At 47.1% G+C, this 26,918-nt stretch overlaps 1 protein-coding gene across 1 annotated transcript in view; it reads left to right on the top strand.

The window, feature by feature from the left end:
• Positions 1-20,384: 20,384 nt before the first annotated feature.
• Positions 20,385-26,918, top strand: part of LOC115181491 (serine/threonine-protein kinase SMG1-like) — an 84,251-nt gene continuing 77,717 nt past the window's right edge. The window contains 2 exon segments of the mRNA XM_029743405.1: positions 20,385-20,596; positions 22,117-22,304. Of these exon segments, the coding sequence (XP_029599265.1) occupies positions 20,520-20,596; positions 22,117-22,304 (265 nt within the window). The 5' untranslated portion in view covers positions 20,385-20,519.

Raw genomic sequence — 26,918 nt, 5'->3', positions numbered from 1 at the left:
GAGGCCCATATACTCCCCCTTGTACCACCCCCAGGGTCTCGAAGGAGGCCAATATACTCCCTCTGGTACCACCCCCAGGGTCTGGAAGGAGGCCAATATACTCCCCCTGGTACCATCCCCAGGGTCTGGAAGGAGGCCCATATACTCCCCCTGGTATCATGCCCATGGTCTGGAAGGAGGCCAATATACTCCCCCTGGTACCACCCCCAGGGTCTGGAAGGAGGCCCATATACTCCCCCTAGTACCACCCCCAGGGTGTGGAAGGAGGCCTATATACGTCCCCTGGTATCATCCCCAGGGTCTGGAAGGAGGCCCATATACTCCCCCTGGTATCATCCCCAGGGTCTGGAAGGAGGCCCATATACTCCCCCTTGTACCACCCCCAGGGTGTGGAAGGAGGCCTATATACGTCCCCTGGTATCATCCCCAGGGTCTGGAAGGAGGCCCATATACTCCCCCTGGTACCACCCCCAGGGTCTGGAAGGAGGTCCATATACTCCCCCTGGTATCATCCCCATGGTCTGGAAGGAGGCCAATATACTCCCCCTTGTACCACCCCCAGGGTCTGGAAGGAGGCCTATATACTCCCCATGGTACCATCCCCAGGGTCTGGAAGGAGGCCAATATACTCCCCCTTGTACCACCCCCAGGGTGTGGAAGGAGGCCTATATACGTCCCCTTGTATCATCCCCAGGGAATAGAAGAAGGCCCATATACTCCGCCTTCACAAAGGTGGTGACCCGTGTGACCTAAATAGTGATCATTATTTCCAAACTCTCTTGCCTAGCAAAGATGCTAGAATCCTTAGTAAATACCGTCTCTGACCAGGTCATAGCACCGTCTCTGACTAGGTCATAGCACCGTCTCAGACCAGGTCATAGCACCGTCTCAGACCAGGTCATAGCACCGTCTCTGACTAGGTCATAACACCGTCTCTGCTACTTCTTTGGTTTTAAAATATTTTGTTAAATGTTTGGACAAGAAGAAACAATGTGTGGCCCTTTTTATTGACCTGTCTAACAACGGATGGCCAACAGAGATCGATTCTTGGTCTGGTTCTTTTCACTATTTACATTAACAATATTGGTTTATCTGTAAAATAAATTAACTTTGACCTGTATGCAGATGGCACTGTGGTGTATGCTATGCGATCACCCCCGAGTCACGCCCCACAGTGTCACGCCCTGACCATAGAGAGCCCTTGGTTCTCTATGGTATAGTAGGTCAGGGCGTGACTAGGGGGTGATCTAGGTTGTCTAGTTCTATGTTGGCCTGGTATGGTTCCCAATCAGAGGCAGCTGGTTTTCATTGAAAGCCCAAAGGACAGCCCAAAAACTTTTTTTGGGGGGGGCACACAGGGTGGTCGGCGGAGCCGGGGAGTGAGCCAGTGACAACCTGGGAGGAGGTAGAGAGGTGGTCAGTCGACCCAAGGAGAGTGCCAGAGCTCGCCTGGGAGTCAATGGAACAGTGCGAGGAGGGATACCGGAGAATAGAGTTGGCTAGGAGTATGCGGCAACGCAGGCGTTTGGAGGAGCGTGTCACCAGTCCGGTGCAACTTGTGCCGGTCCCACGCATCAGGCCTCCAGTGCGCCTCCCCAGTCCGGTACGTCTTGTGTCTCCTCCTCGCACTCGCCCTGAAGTGCTTGTCCCCAGCCCAGTACGTCCTGTGCCAGCTCCTCGCACTCGCCGTGCAAGGTGTGTTATCGTTCCGTTGCAACCTGTGCCGGCTATACGCACCAGGTCTCCAGTGCGCCTCCACAGCCCAGTAAGTCCTGTGCCAGCTCCTCGCCCTAAAGTGCGTGTCACCAGTCCGTTGCCACCTGTGCCGGCTCCACGCACCAGGCTTCCGGCGACGGTCCCCAGTCCAGAGCTTCCGGCGACGGTCCCCAGTCCAGAGCTTCCGGCGACGGTCCCCAGTCCAGAGCTTCCGGCGACGGTTCACAGTCCAGAGCTTCCATTTACATTGACATTACATTTTAGTCATTTAGCAGACGCTCTTATCCAGAGCGACTTACAGTAGTGAATGCATACATTTCATACATTTTCATACATTTATTTTATTTTTTTGTGCTGGCCCCCCGTGGGAATCGAACCCACAACCCTGGTGTTGCAAACACCATGCTCTACCAACTGAGCTACAGGGATGGTTCACAGTCCGGAACCTCCTGCGACGGTCCACAGTCCGGAACCTCCTGCGATGGTCCACAGTCCGGAACCTCCTGCGACGGTCCACGGTCCGGAACCTCCTACGACGGTCCTCAGTCCAGAACCTCCTACGACGGTCCTCAGTCCGGAACCTCCTACGATGGTCCTCAGTCCGGAACCTCCTACGACGGTCTACAGTCCGGAACCTCCTACGGCGGTCCACAGGCTGGAGCCCTCCTTTGCACCGGTGCCCAGTCCAGGCACGGCGTCCAGTCCAGCTCCAAGGCCAGAGCCTTCCTCTGCGCCGATGCCCAGTCCAGGCACGGCGTCCAGTCCCGCTCCATGGCAGGAGCCTTCCTCTGCGCCGATGTCCAGTCCAGGCATGGCGGCCAACTCAGCTCCATGCCCGGAGCCTTCCTCTGTGCCGAGGCCCAGTCCGGGCACAACGTTCTGTCACGCCCGTGGTCTGGGCGGGGGCAAAGTCCCGCACCAGAGCCGCCACCGAGGCTGGTGGATCCGCGAGCGGAGTGGGTACTTCTCCATGAGTGGGTACATCTCCTTGAAGTCTCGGAGATCAATACATTGCACTATTTTTGTCTTTAAAGGCCTCTTGCATAAACTTCTGCCATACCTTACCTCATTTTTGACCTTCAGACGTATCATGAGTTACCAGACCCGGACTCAGGGATGGCTAACCCTGGAGATCCCATCAATCACCACCCAGTTACCACACCCGGACTCAGGGATGGCTAACCCTGGAGATACCATCAATCACCACCCAGTTACCACACCCGGACTCAGGGATGGCTAACCCTAGAGATCCCATCAATCACCACCCAGTTACCACACCCAGACTCAGGGATGGCTAACCCTGGAGATACCATCAATCACCACCCAGTTACCACACCCAGACTCAGGGATGGCTAACCCTGGAGATACCATCAATCACCACCCAGTTACCACACCCGGACTCAGGGATGGCTAACCCTGGAGATACCATCAATCACCACCCAGTTACCACACCCAGACTCAGGGATGGCTAACCCTGGAGATACCATCAATCACCACCCAGTTACCACACCCGGACTCAGGGATGGCTAACCCTGGAGATCCCATCAATCACCACCCAGTTACTAAATCTGCTTTTAGAATTTTGTTTTGCGCCTCCCATATGGAATGATCTCCAAAAGTCCTGAAAGTTGGTGGAGTTGGTGCCTCTAGGGCGATCAGTCCTGAAAGATGGTGGAGTTGGTGCCTCTAGGGCGATCAGTCCTGAAAGATGGTGGAGTTGGTGCCTCTAGGGCGATCAGTCCTGAAAGTTGGTGGAGTTGGTGCCTCTAGGGCGATCAGTCCTGAAAGTTGGTGGAGTTGGTGCCTCTAGGGCGATCAGTCCTGAAAGTTGGTGGAGTTGGTGCTTCTAGGGCGATCAGTCCTGAAAGATGGTGGAGTTGGTGCCTCTAGGGCGATCAGTCCTGAAAGTTGGTGGAGTTGGTGCTTCTAGGGCGATCAGTCCTGAAAGTTGGTGGAGTTGGTGCCTCTAGGTCGATCAGTCCTGAAAGTTGGTGGAGTTGGTGCTTCTAGGGCGATCAGTCCTGAAAGTTGGTGGAGTTGGTGCCTCTAGGGCGATCAGTCCAGAAAGTTGGTGGAGTTGGTGCCTCTAGGGCGATCAGTCCTGAAAGTTGGTGGAGTTGGTGCCTCTAGGGCGATCAGTCCAGAAAGTTGGTGGAGTTGGTGCCTCTATGACGATCAGTCCTGAAAGATGGTGGAGTTGGTGCCTCTAGGGCGATCAGTCCTGAAAGATGGTGGAGTTGGTGCCTCTAGGGCGATCAGTCCTGAAAGATGGTGGAGTTGGTGCCTCTAGGGCGATCAGGTGGATGTTAGAGGGCCTTTTACTGAACAATGGGTCTGTTTCATATGATTGGGTTTAGATGTTCATGTTTTAGTGTTTGCTTTTCATGTACTGGGTAATTAATATGTATGTACAGTGCAATGGTTGTTTATTGATGTGAATGTATACTGTAATGGTTGATGATTGATGTGGTGTTTATTGATGTGTTGTTTATTGATGTTGTTTATTGATGTGTTGTTTATTGATGTGGTGTTTATTGATGTGGTGTTTATTGATGTGCTGTTTATTGATGTGCTGTTTATTGATGTGCTGTTTATTGATGTGTTTGACAGGTCGTCATTGTAAATAACAATTTGTTCTTAATTGACTTACATGTATAAATAAAGGTGAAATTAATATTGTTTACAAATAAACAAATATCTGAATACTCACATTGAAATGTATATGAAAGTAATTGAGATATTTGAAATAGTATTTGAAGCCAGGTCTGCTGTGTCGTGCCACTGTGTGTGACATTATATTAGGAACTTTGAACTAACAGAGGGCTCTCAAAGGTTTACTGTGATCAGTGGAGTTTACTGGATAACACACACACACACACACACACACACACACACACACACACACACACACACACACACACACACACACACACACACACACACACACACACACACACACACAGATAGTGGGGATCCTATGTGTAAACCTGCTGTAGATAAAGGAGACACACAGAGCAGGCCATCTCTCAAATTAACTTAAAGGGGTAGTTCACCCAAATGACTAAATAACATATTGGTTTCCTGTCCACAGACTGCTTACAGAATAAGGAAACCAAAACCTAATTTAGTAATATGGGTGAACTATCCCTTTACCTATTTAGAGAGCCCATAGACATAGATATAGACATAGACATAGACATACCACAACAGGAGGTGGCGTGAGACAAGACAGAGAAGCTGTCATACATCTCAAACACAGAGGTCAAATCTAGAATGATACTATATATATTCCATATTTTCTATATAGCATCTACACTGATTATACCAAACACTAAGAACACCTTCCTAATATTGAGTTGCACCCCCTTTTGCTCTCAGAACAGCCTCAATTCGTCAAGGTTTGGACTCTACAAGATGTTGAAAGTGTTCCACAGTGATGCTGGCCCATGTTGACTCCAATGCTTCCCACAGTTGTGTCAAGTTGTCTGGATGTCCTTTGGGTGGTGGACCATTCTTGATACACACAGGAAACTGTTGAGTGTGAAAAACCCAGCAGCATTGCAGTTCTTGACACACACCTGGCACCTACTACCATACCCCGTTCAAAGGCACTTAAATATGTTGTCTTGCCCATTCACCTTCTGAATGGCACACATACACTATCCATGTCTCAATTGTCTCAAGGCTAAAAAATCTTTCTTTAACCCGTCTCCTGATCTGATCACCACAGTGTTTCTGGATCAGGGGATCGTGGCATAGTTCTTCTCAGCCCCTGACCCCTTAAGCTGGGTACAGAGGGAGGAATGTACCCTACTGGCTCCAGACATCTATGGTGCTCTCAGACCAGGAGACTGTCTGGGATGGAGCAGCAGTTAAGTGTGTGTGTGTGTATGTATGTGTGTGTGTGTGTGTGTGTGTGTGTGTGTGTGTGTGTGTGTGTGTGTGTGTGTGTGTGTGTGTGTGTGTGTGTGTGTGTGTGTGTGTGTGTGTGTGTGTGTGTGTGGGGGGGGGGGGGGTGTTGGAGAGTATGGGGTGCTGAAAATCGATGGTGGCAGAGGGGTAGAATTCTTCAGGTCAGGGAGGGTAAGAGGAAAGGAGTCAAAGGTCAAATCCATAGGAGACAGGCTGGAGTGTCCTAGAAACAGCATCGTTAGAGGACATTCTATGTTCCATAGGAGACAGGCTGGAGTGTCCTAGAAACAGCATCGTGAGAGGACATTCTATGTTCTATAGAAAAATCCCTGGCTAATAACTAGGATCTAGCCTGCTCTGAGATCTGTACAGGTTATATAGCTCTGAGACCAGCAGGCTAATAACTAGGACCTTTGTGTGTGTGTGAGAGAGAGAGAGAGGGAGAGTGAGAGAGAGACAGAGAGAGAGAGACAGAGACAGAGAGACAGAGACAGAGAGAGAGAGACAGAGAGAGAGAGAGAGAGAGAGAGAGAGAGAGGGAGAGAGAGAGAGAGAGAGAGAGAGAGAGAGAGAGAGAGAGGGAGAGACAGACAGACAGACAGACAGACAGACAGACAGACAGACAGACAGACAGACAGACAGACAGACAGACAGACAGACAGACAGACAGACAGAGACAGACAGACAGACAGACAGACAGACAGACAGACAGACAGACAGACAGACAGACAGACAGACAGACAGAGTCCTCGTCATCTTGCCCAGTGATCTCCACATTATTAGACTGACCCTCTCCTTGACAGCATGTTATTCTGTTCTGATGTTGTGATTATACCTGGCCCTCTCATGACTGTGGGTGGGTGGGTGGGTGAGTGGGTGGGTGGGTGGACCTGTGACCCAGATACTCCCAGATTGAAGGGTGGAGCAGGAATGGATATTTTCAGGGTATGTGTGTGCGTACGTGCGTAATCAGTGTGTGGTGTTTTCCAGAGACTACCTCACAGGGTGGATCCCTGTTCCGTGGATGTGTACCAAATGGCAAGTTATTCCCTACATAGTGCTCTACTTTTGACCAGAGCCCTATGGCACCCTATTCCCTACATGGTGCACTACTTATGACCAGAGCCCTATGGGTAGTGCACTATATAAGGAATAGGGTGCCATTTGGGACACAGGCCATGTTAGGATGATGACGATGACGCTGAGGCTTCCAAATATGCCAGTCTTGTTCTAAATGTAAGAAATGTTCTGGTGGACTCTGGGATTGATTTTTAGTCAAATCTAAGGACTATGGACCGATCAAAATCAAATCAAAATCAAATGTTATTGTTCACATGCACATGTTTAGCAGATGTTATTGCTGGTGTAGCGAAATGCTTTGTGTTCCTAGCTCCAACAGTGCAGTAATATCTAACAGTTCACAACAATACACACTAATATAAAAGTAAAAGATTGGAATTAAGAAATGTATAAATATCAGGACGAGCAATATCGGAGTGGCACTAACTAAAATACAGAAAAATAGAATACAGTATATACATATGAAATGAGTAAATGGAAATAAATAGATGAAATGATATGCCAGAAGATGGCCAGAATACATAACTCACTGGCTTCAGTTGAACAGATGTATGGATAGTCTGGACATATACCATTACAGGCTAATGTCAGATGGGTCATCTTTAGTCTATGTGGGCCTGCCACAACTGGAGGTTTGGCACAGAATGATCACAACCTTTTCACCCTCCCATCAGCTGCTCAGTACTTTAATAACAACGGGGGCTAATGATCGCTGATAATGGGGGCTTTAAGGCCAATTTGTGGTCCCAGTCCGTGCCTGAATGGATGGACAGGGTTTAAAAAAGTATAATTTAACTAGGCAAGTGGGTTAAGAACACATTTGTATTTACAATGATGGCCTACCCCGACCAAACCCGGACACAGTTGGACTCCCTAACTTCTTATTGAAGCACTGAGAATCTGATGGGAGTGTGAAGTTGGTAACTTCTGTCCTCTCTACCATGTCCAGACAGTTATAACTTCTGTCCTCTCTACCATGTCTAGACAGTTATAACTTCTGTCCTCTCTACCATGTCCAGACAGTTATAACTTCTGTCCTCTCTACCATGTCCAGACAGTTATAACTTCTGTCCTCTCTACCATGTCCAGACAGTTATAACTTCTGTCCTCTCTACCATGTACAGACAGTTATAACTTCTGTCCTCTCTACCATGTACAGACAGTTATAACTTCTGTCCTCTCTACCATGTCCAGACAGTTATAACTTTTGTCCTCTCTACCATGTCCAGACAGTTATAACTTCTGTCCTCTCTACCATGTAGACAGTTATAACTTCTGTCCTCTCTACCATGTAGACAGTTATAACTTCTGTCCTCTCTACCATGTCCAGACAGTTATAACTTCTGTCCTCTCTACCATGTCCAGACAGTTATAACTTCTGTCCTCTCTACCATGTCCAGACAGTTATAACTTCTGTCCTCTCTACCATGTCTAGACAGTTATAACTTCTGTCCTCTCTACCATGTCCAGACAGTTATAACTTCTGTCCTCTCTACCATGTCCAGACAGTTATAACTTCTGTCCTCTCTACCATGTCCAGACAGTTATAACTTCTGTCCTCTCTACCATGTCCAGACAGTTATAACTTCTGTCCTCTCTACCATGTCTAGACAGTTATAACTTCTGTCCTCTCTACCATGTCTAGACAGTTATAACTTCTGTCCTCTCTACCATGTACAGACAGTTATAACTTCTGTCCTCTCTACCATGTCCAGACAGTTATAACTTCTGTCCTCTCTACCATGTACAGACAGTTATAACTTCTGTCCTCTCTACCATGTCCAGACAGTTATAACTTTTGTCCTCTCTACCATGTCTAGACAGTTATAACTTCTGTCCTCTCTACCACGTACAGACAGTTATAACTTCTGTCCTCTCTACCATGTCCAGACAGTTATAACTTCTGTCCTCTCTACCATGTCCTAGACGTTAACTCTGTCCTCTCTACAATGTACAGACAGTTAAACTTCTGTCCTCTCTACCATGTCTAGACAGTTATAACTTCTGTCCCTCTACCATGTCTAGACAGTTATAACTTCTGTCCTCTCTACCATGTACAGGACAGTTATAACTTCTGTCCTCTCTACCATGTCTAGACAGTTATAACTTCTGTCCTCTCTACCATGTACAGACAGTTATAACTTCTGTCCTCTCTACCATGTCCAGACAGTTATAACTTTTGTCCTCTCTACAATGTCTAGACAGTTATAACTTCTGTCCTCTCTACCACGTACAGACAGTTATAACTCTGTCCTCTCTACCATGTCAGACCGTTATCACTTCTGTCCTCTCTACCATGTCCAGGACAGTTATAACTTCTGTCCTCTCTACCATGTACAGACAGTTATAACTTCTGTCCTCTCTACCATGTAGACAGTTATAACTTCTGTCCTCTCTACCATGTCCAGACAGTTATAACTTCTGTCCTCTCTACCATGTCCAGACAGTTATAACTTCTGTCCTCTCTACCATGTACAGACAGTTATAACTTCTGTCCTCTCTACCATGTACAGACAGTTATAACTTCTGTCCTCTCTACCATGTCCAGACAGTTATAACTTCTGTCCTCTCTACCATGTCTAGACAGTTATAACTTCTGTCCTCTCTACCATGTACAGACAGTTATAACTTCTGTCCTCTCTACCATGTACAGACAGTTATAACTTCTGTCCTCTCTACCATGTAGACAGTTATAACTTCTGTCCTCTCTACCATGTCCAGACAGTTATAACTTCTGTCCTCTCTACCATGTCCAGACAGTTATAACTTCTGTCCTCTCTACCATGTCCAGACAGTTATAACTTCTGTCCTCTCTACCATGTCCAGACAGTTATAACTTCTGTCCTCTCTACCATGTCCAGACAGTTATAACTTCTGTCCTCTCTACCATGTCCAGACAGTTATAACTTCTGTCCTCTCTACCATGTCCAGACAGTTATAACTTCTGTCCTCTCTACCATGTCCAGACAGTTATAACTTCTGTCCTCTCTACCATGTCCAGACAGTTATAACCAGTGTTCCCCCTCTTTAGTCATCAGCTGTCATCTCCGCCCTGCCCTTCACTGTCAGAGAGAAACCCCTTGACTTGGACACTGTTTATTGTACTGTGCTGTTTCCTGGCAACATGACGTGTGAGTGCAAAGTGGAAGCCAAGGAAAGTTAGTGTGGAGAGGGGGGGGGGGGGGGGCACAGCAGCACCTAGATCTTCTGCACAGATTCTGTCAGACCTGGGCCCTGACAGTAAATCTCTGTAGGACAAAAATAATGGGTTTCCAAAAAAGGTCCAGTTGCCAGGACCACAAAATCAGATTCCATCTAGACACCGTTGCCCTAGAGCACACAAAAACGATACATACCTCGGCCTAAACATCAGCGCCACAGGTAACTTCCACAAAGCTGTGACCGATCTGAGAGACAAGGCAAGAAGGACCTTCTATGCCATCAAAAGGAACATAAAATTCTACATACCAATTAGGATCTGGCTAAAAATACTTGAATCTGTTATAGGACAAATCAAATCAAATGTATTTATATAGCCCTTCTTACATCAGCTGATATCTCAAAGTGCTGTACAGAAATCCAGCTTAAAACACCAAACAGCAAGCAATGCAGGTGTAGAAGCACGGTGGCTAGGAAAAACTCCCTAGAAAGGCCAAAACCTAGGAAGAAACCTAGAGAGGAACCAGGCTGAGGGGTGGCCAGTCCTCTTCTGGCTGTGCCGGGTGGAGATTATAACAGAACATGGCCAAGATGTTCAAATGTTCATAAATGACCAGCATGGTCAAATAATAATAATCACAGTTGTCGAGGGTGCAACAAGTCAGCACCTCAAGAGTAAGTGTCAGTTGGCTTTTCATAGCCGATCATTCAGAGTATCTCTACCGCTCCTGCTGTCTCTAGAGAGTTGAAAACAGCAGGTCTGGGACATGTAGCACGTCCGGTGAACAGGTCAGAGTTCCATAGCCGCAGGCAGAACAGTTGAAACTGGAGCAGCAGCACGGCCAGGTGGACTGGGGACAGCAAGGAGTCATCATGTCAGGTAGTCCTGAGGCATGGTCCTAGGGCTCAGATCCTCCGAGAGAGAAAGAAAGAAAGAGAGAAAGAGAGAATTAGAGAGTGCATACTTAAATTCACACAGGACAACGGATAAGACAGGAGAAATACTCCAGATATAACAGACTGACCCTAGCCCCCCGACACATAAACTACTGCAGCATAAATACTGGAGGCTGAGACAGGAGGGGTCAGGAGACACTGTGGCCCCATCCGACAATACATTTACATTTTACATTTAAGTCATTTAGCAGACGCTCTTATCCAGAGCGACTTACAAATTGGTGCATTCACCTTATGATATCCAGTGGAACAACCACTTTACAATAGTGCATCTAAATCTTTTTAGGGGGGGTTAGAAGGATTACTTTATCCTATCCCAGGTATTCCTTAAAGAGGTGGGGTTTCAGGTGTCTCCGGAAGGTGGTGATTGACTCCGCTGTCCTGGCATCGTGAGGGAGCTTGTTCCACCATAGGGGTGCCAGAGCAGCGAACAGTTTTGACTGGGCTGAGCGGGAACTTCCTGTTTGGCCCCGGACAGGGCCAAACAGGAAGGATATAACCCCACCCACTTTGCCAAAGCACAGCCCCCACACCACTAGAGGGATATCTTCAACCACCAACTTACCATCCTGAGACAAGGCCAAGTATAGCCCACAAAGATCTCCGCCACGGCACAACCCAAGGGGGGGCGCCAACCCAGACAGGAAGACCACGTCAGTGACTCAACCCACTCAAGTGATGCACCCCTCCTAGGGACGGCATGGAAGAACACCAATAAGCCAGTGACTCAGCCCCTGTAATAGGGTTAGAGGCAGAGAATCCCAGTGGAGAGAGGGGAACCGGCCAGGCAGAGACAGCAAGGGCGGTTTGTTGCTCCAGAGCCTTTCAGTTCACCTTCACACTCCTGGGCCAGACTACACTCAATCATAGGACCCACTGAAGAGATGAGTCTTCAGTAAAGACTTAAAGGTTGAGACCGAGTCTGCATCTCTCACATGGGTAGGCAGACCATTCCATAAAAATGGAGCTCTATAGGAGAAAGCCCTGCCTCCAGCTGTTTGCTTACAAATTCTAGGGACAATTAGGAGGCCTGCGTCTTGTGACCGTAGCGTACGTGTAGGTATGTGCAACAGGACCAAATCGGAAAGATAGGTAGGAGCAAGCCCATGTAATGCTTTGTAGGTTAGCAGTAAAACCTTGAAATCAGCCCTTGCTTTAACAGGAAGCCAGTGTAGGGAGGCTAGCACTGGAGTAATATGATCAAATTTTGGGGTTCTAGTCAGGATTCTAGCAGCCATATTTAGCACTAACTGTCACGTCCTGGCCAGTATAAGGGTTAATTAGTATTGTAGTTTGGTCAGGACGTGGCAGAGGGTATTTGTTTTATGTGGTTCAGGGTGGTGTGTTTGTTTAAAGGGTGTTTGATTTAGTATTTCCGGGGTTTTGGTTTATGGTCTATGTTTATGTATGTCTATGTGGAATCTAGTGAGTGTATGTCTATGGGTGATTAATTGGGGTTGGGACTCTCAATTGAAGGCAGGTGTTTTCTCTTTGCCTTTGATTGAGAGTCCCATATATTGGGGTGTGTTTGTGTTTGTGATTCGTGGGTGATTGTTCTGTGCTTAGCCTTGTGCCTAGTCAGACTGTTTTGTTGTTCGTGGTTTTGTTTTTTTGTTATTTTTGTATGTTCATTTTGAATATAAATAAACGTCAAGATGAGCCTGCACGTACCTGCTGCGTTTTGGTCCTCCTTCACCGACGACAACCGTGACACTAACTGAAGTTTATTTAGTGCTTTATCCGGGTAGCTGGAAAGTAGAACATTGCAGTAGTCCAACCTAGAACTAACAAAAGCATGGATAAATTTTTCTGCATCATTTGTGGACAGAAAGTTTCTGATTTTTGCAATGTTATGTAGATGGAAAAAAGCTGCCCTTGAAACAGTCTTGATATGTTCTTCAAAAGAGAGATCAGGGACAACCTGGAGAAGAGTCCCATAGCAGCCTGGAGAAGAGTCCCGTAGCAACCTGGAGAAGAGTCCCGTAGTATCCTGGAGAAGAGTCCCGTAGCAACCTGGAGAAGAGTCCCGTAGTAGCCTGGAGAAGAGTCCCGTAGTAGCCTGGAGAAGAGTCCCGTAGCAACCTGGAGAAGAGTCCCATAGTAGCCTGGAGAAGAGTCCCAGTCCTGTAGCAACCTGGAGAAGAGACCTGTAGTAGCCTGGAGAAGAGTCCCGTAGTAGCCTGGAGAAGAGTCCTGTAGCAACCTGGAGAAGAGTCCCCTAAGCATGCTGGTCCTGGGGCTCTGTTCACAAACACAAACAGACCCCACAGAGCATTTTGTACAGACTCAGTGAGCATAGCCTTGCTATTGAGAAAGGCTGCAGTAGGCAGACTTGGCTCTCAAGTCTGCCTAGGCTATGTGCACACTGCCCACAAAATGAGGTTGAAACTGAGATGCACTTCCTAACCTGCTGCCAAATGTATGACCATATTAGAAACACATTTCTCTCAGATTACACAAACCCAGAAAGAGTTCAAAAACAAACCCAATTTTGATAGAATCCCATATCTATTGGGTGAAATACCACAGTGTGCCATCACAGCAGCAACATTTGTGACCTGTTGCCACAAGAAAAGGGCAACCAGTGAAGAACAAACATTGTATATACAACCCATATTTATGTTTATTTATTTCCTTTTGTACTTGAACTATTTGCACATAATATGACATTTGAAATGTCTTTATTCCTTTGGAGTTTAATGTTTATATCAGGAATCAAGGTAAGACCCAAGTGCAGACTGTGTGAAGTAACAATGTTTACAGTAACAACAGAGGCAGGCAAACGACAGGTCTAGGCAGGCAGGGGTCGGTAATCCAGAGTAGAGGTCAAGGTACAGGACGGCAGGCAGGCTCAGGTCAGGCAGAGGTCGGTAATCCAGAAGTGGAGCAAAGGTACAAGACGGCAGGCAGGCTCAGGGTCAGGCAGGCGGGTACAGGGTCAGGACAGTCAAGGGTCAAAAACCAGGAGGACAAGAAAAAGAGAGACTGGGGAAAAACAGGAGCTGAGACAAAACGCTGGTTGACTTGAACAAACAAGACGAACTGACACAGACAGAAAACACCGGTATAAATATCCAGAGGATAAGTGGGGAATATGGGCGACACCTGGAGGGGGTGGAGACAAACACAGAGACAGGTGAGACAGATCAGGGCATGCCAGTACCCCCCCTCTTAAGGCCGTCACCTGGTGTTCCACCTGGGCGGATACCTGGTTGACTGGGGTGCCGGCGGTGAAAGACGGCAATGAGGGCCGGGTCCAGGATGTCTTTAGCGGGAACCCCAGCACCTCTCCTCCGGGCCATAACACTCCCAGTTAACCAGGTACTGGAAACCCCTGCCCCGTGATCAAACCCTCAGGAGGCGTCTCACCGTGTACGCTGGCTGGCCATCGATGACACGGGGGAGGGATGGACCTAGAAACAGAAGACAAAGGGCAGTCAGACATGGTTTTGTCTCTAGACACAGAAAAGGTAGGAAAATTACGGGGGGTACGGGGCAACAGAGGACAAACAGCAGAGGGGCTAATGATCTTGGAGCGGGGGATGAAGGTCTCGGCTTCCGAGGTTGTGTGGCCACGGCACTATAGCGGCGTGCCAGCGCCTTAGGCTTGACCTTCTTGGATACCGGTCGGTGCTGCAGAAGAGAAGTGGCCCGGGCCTTACTGAACCCCTCCCAGAGGTCCTGGTACTCTGCAAGGCTGGCGGAGAGGTCCGGGCAATCTCCAAGCCCCCAGGAAGACGTCCAGGGGCGGGCAGGGCTGACTTCAGGCAATGAGTGTGGCAGGACAGGCTCCAGCCCACGATGGCACCAGTAGTCCAGTTAATGGAGGGATTGTGTCGCTGGAGCCAAGAGAATCCCAATACCACGGGAACCTGCGGAGACTCAACCAGCAGGAATTGGATCGTCTCGCTGTGGTTGTCTGGTGGGTGACCCGGCCTATAGATCGCCCGTCCAGTGCTGTAACCCATGGGAATGGAGCGGGGTTGAGTGGGGATGCCCAGCTCGTGCGCCAGAGTAACGTCCATGAGACTCACATCGGCCCCCGCATCGATAAGTACCTGGAGAGACTTGGACTGGTCGCCCCACAGCAGGGTGGCATGGAGAGGGGGCGAGTAAGGGGAGAAGAACCATTATCTTTAACACCCAGCAGTGTACTCATTCCAACGAATGAGCTAGGTCTCTTGAAGGGACAGGTGGACACAGCCTAGCCCTGCCGAGCTGCATCGGCTCGGGAAGAGGTGAATTGGCAGTCTCCGGAGGCTCTTGGAGGGACTCGGGTAAGCTCGGATACTCTCGGGGACGTAGATGCCGGGGACTTTCGGAGTTCATCAGATGCTAGGTGGGATCCCTAAGTGAGCGATTGGGACCGCAATCGAACCTCTTCTCCCTCCTACATTCCGGTAGCCGACCATTGATCCGGATGGTTAAAGTGACGAGTGAGTCGAGATCCGTCTGCAGTTCTTGGGCTGCCAGCTCATCCTTTACCTCCTCAGATAATCCATGCAGGAACATGTCGAACAGCACTTTCTGGTTTCAGGGACCCTCCGCTGCTAGCGTGCGGAACTTCATCGCATAGTCTATCACACTGAGGGTGTCCTGCCGAAGGTGGAGTAACTTCCGGGCAGCCTCTCTCCTGGACACTGGAGGCTCGAAAACTTTTCTCACCTCCGCCACGAATACCTCCAGACTGAGGCAGACGGCGGATTGTTCCTCACACACCGCCGTGGCGCAGGCGATTGCCCTCCCGGACATCAGCGTAATAATGTACGCTACCGTCGAGCGGTCCGAGGGGAACGAAGAAGGCTGCAGCTCAAAAACGAGGGAGTACTGGAAGAGAAAGACCCGGCAGGTTCTGGAATCTCCATCGTAGCGCTCCGGGGGAGGTAAGCGGGGTTCCCGGGAAACTGGGGTGACGGCGCCGCTACCAGCCGGTTTACTGAGGGGCTAGGAGATTACCATCGTGGTAGGCTGCCTAGTAGGCAACCCACGGAATTGCTCCCGCATTGCGTCCAAGGCAAGGTCGTGACATACGGCCACGGCCTGGAGCCCTTCCATCAGACCGCGAAGCAACTCCTCGTGAAGGTACAGGACGACAGGCAGGCTCAGGGTCAGGCAGAGTGGTCAGGCGGGCGGATACAGGGTCAGGACAGTCAAGGGTCAAAAACCAGGAGGGCGAGAAAAAAAGAGACGGGAAAAAAGGAACTGAGACAAACTGCTGGTTGACTTGAACAAACAAGACAAACTGGCACAGATAGAAAACACCGGTATAAATACACACAGGATAAGTGGGGAAGATGGGCGACACTTGGAGGGGGTGGAGACACGCACAAGGACAGCTGAAAGAGAGAGAGAGAGAGAGAGAGAGAGAGAGCAAGAGGGTGGACAGTTAAACAACCTCATAATTTTCTTATTATATAGTGAGGAGAGCTGTATGACCAATCATCTGTTATTATATAGTGAGGAGAGCTGTATGACCAATCATCTGTTATTATATAGTGAGGAGAGCTGTATGACCAATCATCTGTTATTATATAGTGAGGAGAGCTGTATGACCAATCATCTGTTATTATATAGTGAGGAGAGCTGTATGACCAATCATCTGTTATTATATAGTGAGGAGAGCTGTATGACCAATCATCTGTTATTATATAGTGAGGAGAGCTGTATGACCAATCATCTGTTATTATATAGTGAGGAGAGCTGTATGACCAATCATCTGTTATTATATAGTGAGGAGAGCTGTATGACCAATCATCTGTTATTATATAGTGAGGAGAGCTGTATGACCAATCATCTGTTATTATATAGTGAGGAGAGCTGTATGACCAATCATCTGTTATTATATAGTGAGGAGAGCTGTATGACCAATCATCTGTTATTATATAGTGAGGAGAGCTGTATGACCAATCATCTGTTATTATATAGTGAGGAGAGCTGTATGACCAATCATCTGTTATTATATAGTGAGGAGAGCTGTATGACCAATCATGTGTTATTATATAGTGAGGAGAGCTGCATGGCCAATCATCTGTTATTACATTCTGAGAGACGAGAAAGAAGAGATATTGAAAGAGAGAGAGAGAGCGAGTGTGAAAGAGAGAGATACTGCAGATGAACATGAGCCTGCAAAGCTCTTCTCTATTCCAATGTAATGAGTTGCAGAAGTTTGAATATGTGGGTTTGAATACATTATTTGTTATTTGTATATGCTTAGTTCAAACTCCACCGATGCTCTATGCTGCCATCTTGTGGGATACTGTGATAGCACATCATCGTCAGGCTCGTGTTGACTAGACACCAAAACGGACAGAAAAGGGGAGGGACCACCTACCTGAATCTGTCCAATAAGAAACTCTTGTTTTTGTTGCAATAAGACTTTCAGTTGCCAAAACATTTTGCTGCTATGTGCACTAATGATGTATTCATTAACTAATGTGTCCCCTGCTCTCTGTAGCCTCCAACCTCCCTCATCCAATTGGATTGTGGCTCCATACACCCATGAAGACTGCCTGGCCGCTATTCATTTAGGACCCAGGCAGTCTTCACGGATGTGTGGAGCCACTCTCCAATAGGATGAGAGAGGTTGGAGGCTACAGGCATCCTCTACTGACGGGATGAGGTCAATATCCTTCCAGGATACCCGGGCCAGGTTGATTAGAAAGGCCTGCTCGCTGAAGTGTTTTAGGGAGCGTTTGACAGTGATGAGGGTAACCTAATTTCTGTTTCTATAACTCCCCTGAATGCTATTGTCAGCAGTATCATGACCCTATCAACCTGAGTTATCCTGTTAGCACTGAGACAGTGTCACAACTTCCGCCGAAGTCGGTCCCTCTCCTTGTTCGGGCGGTGTTCGTCGGTCGACGTCACCGGCCTTCTAGCCACCGCCGATCCACTTTTCATTTTCCATTTGTTTTGTCTTTGTCTTACACACCTGGTTTCAATCCCCCAATTACTTGTTCTTTATTTAACCCTCTGTTTCCCCATGGTTATTTGTGAGTGATTGTTTGTATGTATACGGTCTGTTTTTGTGGGCTAGTTTATTGTGTTATATTTATTGATTCCTTGAGTAAATTACGTTCCTTACTAATTTCTGCTGTCCTGCGCCTGACTCCTCCACACCAGCTACACACAGGCCGATTACAGACGGTTTGCCCTAGTAGGAGTATTGTGAGTCATTGGCTGTTAAAACCTCTACAGGATCGGTGTCCCCCCCCCGCGGGACGGTTGAGCTAATGTGCGCTAATGTGATTAGCATGAGGTTGTAAGTAACAAGAAGATATCCCAGGACATAGACACATCTGATATTGGCAGAAAGCTTAAATTCTTGTTAATCTAAATGTGCTGTCCAATTTACAGTAGCTATTACAGTGAAAAAATACCATGGTGTTGTTTGGGGAGAGTGCATAACAACAAAAAACTTTTATCACGGCAACTGGTTCGATACATTCACCTCTGAAGGTAAATAATGTACTTACAGTCAGTAATCTTGCTCTGATTTGTCATCCTGAGGATCCCAGAGATAAAATGTAGCATAGTTTTGTTTGATAAAATCAATTTTTATATTCAAATGTAGGAACTGGATTTTACAATTTGACCAGCCACCTGGGCCGCTGATTAAACTGTGGATTTACACAACCAAAGAATTTCTGCACAAACTGCCAGAAACCGTCTCAGGGAAGCTGATCTGCGTGCTCATCGTCCTCACCAGGGTCTTGACCTGACTGCAGTTAGGCGTTGTAATCGACTTCAGTGGGCACGCTGGAGAAGTGTGCTCTTCACGGATGAATCCTGGTTTTGACTGTACCGGGCAGATAGCAGACCATGTGTACGGCGTCGTGTGGGCGAGCGGTTTGCTGATGTCAACGTTGTGAACAGAGTTCCCCATGGTGTCGGTGGGGTTATGGTATGGGGAGGCATAAGCTACGGGCAACGAACACATTGCATTTTATCGATGGCAAATTGAATGCACAGAGATCCTGAGGTCCATTTTCGTGCCATTAATTTGCCGCCATCACCTGATGTTTCAGCATGATAATGCACGACCCCATGTCGCAAGGATCTGTACACAATTCCCGGAAGCTAAAAATGTCCCAGTTCTTCCATGGCCTGCCTACTCACCAGACATGTCACCCATTGAGCATGTTTGGGATGCTCTGGATCGACGTGTACAACAGAGTGTTCCAGTTCCCGCCAATATCCAGCAACTTTACACAGGCATTGAAGAGGAGTGGGACAACATTCCACAGGCCACAATCAACAGCCTGATCAACTCTATGTGAAGGAGATGTGTCGCGCTGCATGAGGCAAATGATGGTCACACCAGATACTGACTGGTTTTCTGATCCACGCCACTACCTTTTTTTTTAAGGTATCTGTGACTAACAGATGAATATCTGTTTTCTCAGTCAAGTGAAATCAATTATTTCAATTGACTGATTACCTTAGATGAAATGAAAATTGTTGAAATTGTTGCATGTTGCGTTTATATTTTTGTTCAGCGTAAATATTGCTGTCATGTCTTCTTCTGATAAGTAAAGCAAAGCAATAAAAACAATGAAACATACCAGTAAAGTGCTAAAAATAGGCCACATTAACATACGTAGCCTAAGAAACAAGGTTCATGAAATTTGATAACTTGCTAGTAACAGATAACATTCATAAATTCACATCTGAAACTCACTTACGTCATTCCTCTGAAGACACAGTGGTAGCAATACATGGTTATAACATCTACAGAAGAGACAAGAATGAAGCTTCTCTACAGTAGAGCGAGGGGGTTTTGTCCTACCCTGTTGTTCATTTGTCAGCTGATACAGCTTCTTTACAGTAGAGCGAGGGGGTTTTGTCCTACCCTGTGGTTCATTTGTCAGCTGTTACAGCTTCTTTACAGTAGAGAGAGGGGGTTTTGTCCTACCCTGTTGTTCATTTGTCAGCTGTTACAGCTTATTTACAGTTTCATATTTCAGAAAAAATATGTGTGCACATGTGTATGTGTGTGTGAATGGGAATCAATTGTTGGTATAGTAAGGCATAGCTGTTTGTGTGTGTGTGTGTGTGTGTGTGTGTGTGTGTGTGTGTGTGTGTGTGTGTGTGTGTGTGTGTGTGCTATATGAACATTTTATGGAGAAAAAAAACATAAAAGTTTGCACTACTACACACACCATAATGCTTTGAATTCTGCTCATCTTTACCTTGCATCCTCTGTTGCTGCATGCATGCTCTCTCCTCACTCCCACTCCTGATGCTGTCGCTTAGCAACGCATATTCCAAGCGATGTGCAAAAAAACAACTAGCTGCAGAGGAGATTGAGAAGAAGAAGAGAACATGAACATCGGTTTATATTTTTTGTATGTTTTTTTGGAGGGTCAGTGAAGTTAGCTAGGTAAATCTCTGGGTTATTTGACCAAACCTGTTGCAGTCACAGCTCTTGGTCGTTCTAAAGTCCGGCAGATGGCGCTGTTATAAAGAGAAGGGGCCAGTGGCTCTTTCATCAAGAATCGAAGAAGGAGTGGGAGACAAAAAATAAAGGAGAAAAAAAAGGAAGGAGGCCGACCCGACCCGACACAAAACATAACGCACACCGATAGCTGTAGCGGGTCCATTAATGGACATAGAATAAACAGATAGTGAGCAAATACGCTTGTTCACGGAATTTAATCCCGTTGAGAGCAGGTCATGCTGTTCTCGCAAAGGTAATGAGCCGTAAAGCCCTTGGGTTTCGGCTTAGCAGCGCCCACAAACTGCAGCGAAACTGGAATGATTGGCAGCCCAGGTTGGTATCGCGCCACGGGGGAGACAGTCTAAAATAGAACGGGGATTCGCTGGGCCTAACCTCAGCTTCTTTATTTAGCTAGCTAGCTAGTCAGACACTTTGGCTCCCACACGTTAGGGAAATGGCTTGATAACAGTAGCTAGCCAGCAAACAAGTCAGTTAACGCTCAAGCTTGATAACGTTATCCAAATTAGCTAACTACACTATCGAGGCTAACCAACACTTTGCGCATTTCTGACTCAAAACAACCTGCCGCATTGCTATGCTTTCCTCGTGTTTAGGTATACATGGCTAACTAGCTAACCTGGTAAGAGAAGACAATGCTTGGAAGCTATTTCGGTAACAGTGGAAGTGGTGTTAGCTAGCTATCGCTAGTTATTACTATTATTAGCCAGTATTAGCCAGTATTCATTGTCACTGAGATGACATGTTACCTTCACTTGGTAGCCAGCTAGTTAACGTTAGTTGGCTTGCTGACGTTAGTTAACTCAAAGCCCACATCGTGGCAGCATATGACGTTAGCCAACTAGCTAACTAACTAGCAGCTAACTATGGCTAGTGTTCGTTAGCTAGGTTCTAGCTTTCTTCACCTTTGTCCCCAGAGCTTGTTAAATAGATAGCTACAGTACCAGTCGTTGGTTGGTTGTGCTTTGATAACGTGGTACCCGGAACAGTAAACTGATTTGACATCAAATGCTGTGCTAACGTATAGTGTGGCAACATTGTCTTTCTAGCTGGCTACCGAACGATTGGCCATCAGTGGGCAACGTTTGTCTTTCCTGCTGTCTTGTGTAACGTTATCTGGTCAACAATGATTAACTAGATAACGTCCGCTTGACAGTTGATATTGGCTACCTAGTAATCGCTCAAAAGTAACTAGCCAGAAGAGAACTAACTAGCTACTGGGTTTTAACGCTTGCTAACTGATTGCTAACCTGCTAGCTTTACTAGTTTGCGCGGTACCACCCTTGGACCAGCAAACGAAAGCGATTTCGCAATGCTGTCAGCGGTTTGAATTCCGTGATTTGAATTGCACAGGGACATCAATAAAGTACATTATGCAAGTTAATCAGTTCTTGATCAAAGAGAGGGAGGTGGTGTTAAAACGTTCCTTCAGTTGAGACCTCCATTTGACGTTTCTGTTCAGACAAATGCTCATAGTCTTATAGAAACTATTCTACAGAGCTGTAAATTAGTTAGAATAATTTCTCCATCCATGTATCCAGTTGTTAAATCCTAGACTTGTAAACCAGATTGGGGTGAGATTGTCAAACTGTAGGGAGTGTGTCCATATAAGTTATGATGGGGTGGCAAGGTTGCTGGATCGAATCCCCGAGCTGACAAGGTAAAAATCTGTCCTCCTGCCCCTGAACAAGGCAGGTAACCCACTGTTCCCCGGTAGGCCGTCATTGTAAATAAGAATTTTGAACCACAGTCATTTAGCATCGTTCAAGTTGCCCTGACTGTGTGTTTGTGTCCTGCCCCCCCTGTGTGTCTGTTCCTCTGTCCGCCTGCTTCAGAGGCGACAGCGTGTCAGCAGCTAGCCAGGACGGTGTGAAGTGCATCGCCACCAGAGACCTGGGTCCAGCTGCAGCAGCTGTATACGACCCAACAGCAGTGGGAGTAGCGACCTCGGACCGGCCTGTCTCCCCACCTCTCCTACATAATGATGCCTTCCCAGACACTGCAGACACACTGGACGAAGGTGGTGGGTGTTACTGTCTTCTGTCTGCAGCATGTTGGGGTGTGTGTGGGCTGGGGTTGGGTGCTATTGCCTGTCTGCAGCATGTTGGGGTGTGTGTGGGCTGGGGTTGGATGCTACTGCCTGTCTGCAACATGTTGGGGTGTGTGTGGGCTGGGGTTGGGTGCTACTGCCTGTCTGCAACATGTTGGGGTGTGTGTGGGAGTGGGCTGGGGTTGGGTGCTACTGCCTGTCTGCAACATGTTGTTGGTACTGTAGTGATTTAAGTGAGCTACGACTGTTACACCCCTTGCAGGTCTCACTGTAGGCAGACCTACTACCCATTGCTCTAAAGAGTAAAAGGGGATTCGTAACAGGCCTGCCAACCTAGGCAGAGGTGCTGTGTATTATAGTAGCCTGGTTCAGGCCTGCCGACCTAGGCAGGGGTGCTGTGTATTATAGTAGCCTGGTTCAGGCCTGCCGACCTAGGCAGGGGTGCTGTGTATTATAGTAGCCTGGTTCAGGCCTGCCGACCTAGGCAGGGGTGCTGTGTATTATAGTAGCCTGGTTCAGGCCTGCCGACCTAGGCAGGGGTGCTGTGTATTATAGTAGCCTGGTTCAGGCCTGCCGACCTAGGCAGGGGTGCTGTGTATTATAGTAGCCTGGTTTAGGCCTACCAACCTAGGCAGGGGTGCTGTGTATTATAGTAGCCTGGTTCAGGCCTGCCGACCTAGGCAGGGGTGCTGTGTATTATAGTAGCCTGGTTCCGGATCTGTTTGTGCCGCCTTGCCAAGGGACACAAGTGACAAAGACCATAGGAGCTAGTTGGCAAGACGGCACAAACAGATCTGAGACCAGGCTTGGGTTGTTATGGGGTCAGGTTAGCAGTACATGAGACCAGGCTTGGGTTGTTATGGGGTCAAGTTAGCAGTACATGAGACCAGGCTTGGGTTGTTATGGGGTCAGGTTAGCAGTACATGAGACCAGGCTTGGGTTGTTATGGGGTCAGGTTAGCAGTACATGAGACCAGGCTTGGGTTGTTATGGGGTCAGGTTAGCAGTACATGAGTCCAGGCTTGGGTTGTTATGGGGTCAGGTTAGCAGTACATGAGTCCAGGCTTGGGTTGTTATGGGGTCAGGTTAGCAGTACATGAGACCAGGCTTGGGTTGTTATGGGGTCAGGTTAGCAGTACATGAGACCAGGCTTGGGTTGTTATGGGGTCAGGTTAGCAGTACATGAGTCCAGGCTTGGGTTGTTATGGGGTCAGGTTAGCAGTAAATGCTGACACACCTGACAGCGGCTGTGTGTGAAATTACACCCTATTCTCTATATAGTGCACTACTTTAGAACAGGGCCCAATGGCACCCTATTCCCTATATCTATGCATAGTCACTTCACCCCTACCTACATGTACAAATGACTTCTAAACTGTACCCCCGCGCACTGACTCAGTACCCGTACCCCCTGTATATAGCCTCGTTATGTTATTGTGTTTTTATTTTTTACTTTCGTTTATTTGGTAAATAATTTCTTAACCCTTCTTGAACTGGTTAAGGGCTTGTAAGTAATCATTTCACTGTAAGCTCTACACTTGTTGTATTCAGAACATGTGACAAATAAAGTTTGATTTGATATATAGTGCACTGCTTTAGACAAGGGCCCTGTTTGTATTAGTGTATCTATTGTTATGGTCACATTGTCCAGAGGTCAACCTGTAGTCATCATGTCATTGGACTGTAGACTAGACACCCAGTGTGTTCTGTGTAAATGACTAATAAACTGGTAGTGGTGTCTTTAGGACACATCCAGCTTCTCTCCCTCTTTCCTTCCTGGGTCCTCAGACTTACGTTTCTGTTGAAGTGAAAGAGAAAGCGACCTCTCGTCTCTGTAGTGCGTATCTGTCCCAGGCATCTGGAAGAAGGAAAGCACCGTGAATCCCCGGGTTCCCCCACAGATGGTAGAGAAGGCTGGGTCTCCAATGGCACCCTATTCCCTATGTAGTGCACTACTTTAGACCAGGACCCAATGGCACCCTATTCCCTATGTAGTGCACTACTTTAGACCAGGACCCAATGGCACCCTATTCCCTATGTAGTGCACTACTTTAGACCAGGACCCAATGGCACCCTATTCCCTATGTAGTGCACTACTTTAGACCAGGACCAAATGGCACCTTATTCCCTATGTAGTGCACTACTTTAGACCAGGACCCAATGGCACCCTATTCCCTATGTAGTGCACTACTTTAGACCAGGACCCAATGGCACCCTATTCCCTATGTAGTGCACTACTTTAGACCAGGACCCAATGGCACCCTATTCCCTATGTAGTGCACTACTTTAGACCAGGACCCAATGGCACCCTATTCCCTATGTAGTGCACTACTTTAGACCAGGACCCAATGGCACCTTATTCTCTCTATACTACTACTACTTGGGGTTAGTTTTCCCTCACGGCCATATCTCCATATTACAACGCTTGTTTACGGAAAACTGACGGAAGACCGAGCTTGACCACCTGTGCTAATTAGCCATCTACTGCGCTCCTAACACCTGTGTGTAAGCTAACGGGGGAAGTGTAGTTTAGTCAGATATTTTATTTTACCTTTATTTAACAAGGTAGGCTAGTTGAGAACAAGTTCTCATTTACAACTGCGACCTGGCCAAGATAAAGCAAAGCAGTTCGACACATACAACAACACAGAGTTACACATGGAGTAAACAAAACATACAGTCAATAATACAGTAGAACAAAAGAAAACAAAAAGTATATATACAGTGAGTGCAAATTAGGTAAAATAAGGGAATTAAGGCAATAAATAGGCCATGGTGGTGAAGTAATTACAATATGGCAATTAAACACTGGAATGGTAGATGTGCAAAAGATGGATGTGCAAGTAGAGATGCTGGGGTGCAAAAGGAGCTAAATAAATACAGTATGGGGATGAGGTAGATAGATGGGCTGCATACAGATGGGCTATGAACAGGTGCAGTGATCTGTGAGAAGGAGAAGGGCATTGAGAAGGGCATTGACTCTGGATGCTTCTGTGTGTTGCTCTGAATGGGAATCTGTTGGATGACTGGTATGATGTAGTTATTGAGCGGCTTCACTGCAAGTACATTGTACGTTTCGAATATTCAATAAATAATAAAAAAATACATTTTAAAAAGTACCCAGTCAATGATAACGTGGTTATATACACGGGGTACCAGTACCCAGTCAATGATTACTTGGCTATATACACGGGGTACCAGTACCCAGTCAATGATTACTTGGCTATATACACGGGGTACCAGTACCAAGTCAATAATTACTTGGCTATATACACGGGGTACCAGTACCAAGTCAATAATTACTTGGCTATATACACAGGGTACCAGTACCCAGTCAATGATTACTTGGCTATATACACAGGGTACCAGTACCTAGTCAATGCTTACTTGGCTATATACACGGGGTACCAGTACCCAGTCAATGATAACTTGGTTATATACACAGGGTACCAGTACTGAGTCAATGATAACTTGGCTATATACACGGGGTACCAGTACCCAGTCAATGATAACTTGGTTATATACACAGGGTACCAGTACCCAGTCAATGATTACTTGGTTATATACACGGGGTACCAGTACAGAGTCAATGATAACTTGGCTATATACACGGGGTACCAGTATCGAGTCAATGATATCTTGGCTATATACACAGGGTACCACTACTGAGTCAATGATAACTTGGCTATATACACAGGGTACCACTACAGAGTCAATGATAACTTGGCTATATACACATGGTACCACTACTGAGTCAATGATAACTTGGCTATATACACGGGGTACCAGTATCGAGTCAATGATATCTTGGCTATATACACAGGGTACCACTACAGAGTCAATGATAACTTGGCTATATACACAGGGTACCACTACTGAGTCAATGATAACTTGGCTATATACACAGGGTACCAGTACTGAGTCGATGTGCAGAGTACGAGGTAATTGCGGTAGATATGTACAATTAGGCAGGGATAAAGTGACTAGGCAACAGGATAAACAGTAACAGCAGCGTATGTGATGAGTCAAAATAGTTAGTGTAAAAAGGGTCAATACAGATGGTCTGTGTTCTATTATTTAACTATTGATCAGTCTGATGACTTGGTTAACTATTTAACTAACTATTTAGCAGTCTTATGATTTGTGGATAGAAGCTGTTCAGGGTCCTGTTGGTTCCAGACTTGGTGCATCGGTACCGCTTGCCGGGCGGTAGCAGAGAGAACTGTCTATGACTTGGGTGGCTGGAGTCTGACAATTTCTTTTACATATCAGAGTAGGGGTTCTGATTTAGGATCTGTTCATTATGATCTAGGATCAGGTCCTCCTGTTCATTATGATCAAAAAGGTTAAACTGATCCTAGATCGGCGCTCTGAGACGCTTGGTGGATACGGGCCCTGGTCAAAAGTAGTGCGACAGAGCGGCATCTCTGGTGCAGCCAGCGTTTATCATAGTGACAGGAAGTGTCCTTCTGAGACTGCTGAGTGGAATGGCCACTCACACCAGCAGTAATGATGGTGCTGGTTTCTCTGTGCTTCGTTGACTGTATAACCAGAACACTGGCTCTGGTGGAGCTAACACCGTATGCTT

The sequence above is a fragment of the Salmo trutta genome, unplaced genomic scaffold, assembly GCF_901001165.1.
Source record: "Salmo trutta unplaced genomic scaffold, fSalTru1.1, whole genome shotgun sequence".
Classification (NCBI taxonomy): domain Eukaryota; kingdom Metazoa; phylum Chordata; class Actinopteri; order Salmoniformes; family Salmonidae; genus Salmo; species Salmo trutta.
Note: the sequence above shows the minus strand (reverse complement) of the source record. Positions and strands in the feature narration are given on the sequence as shown.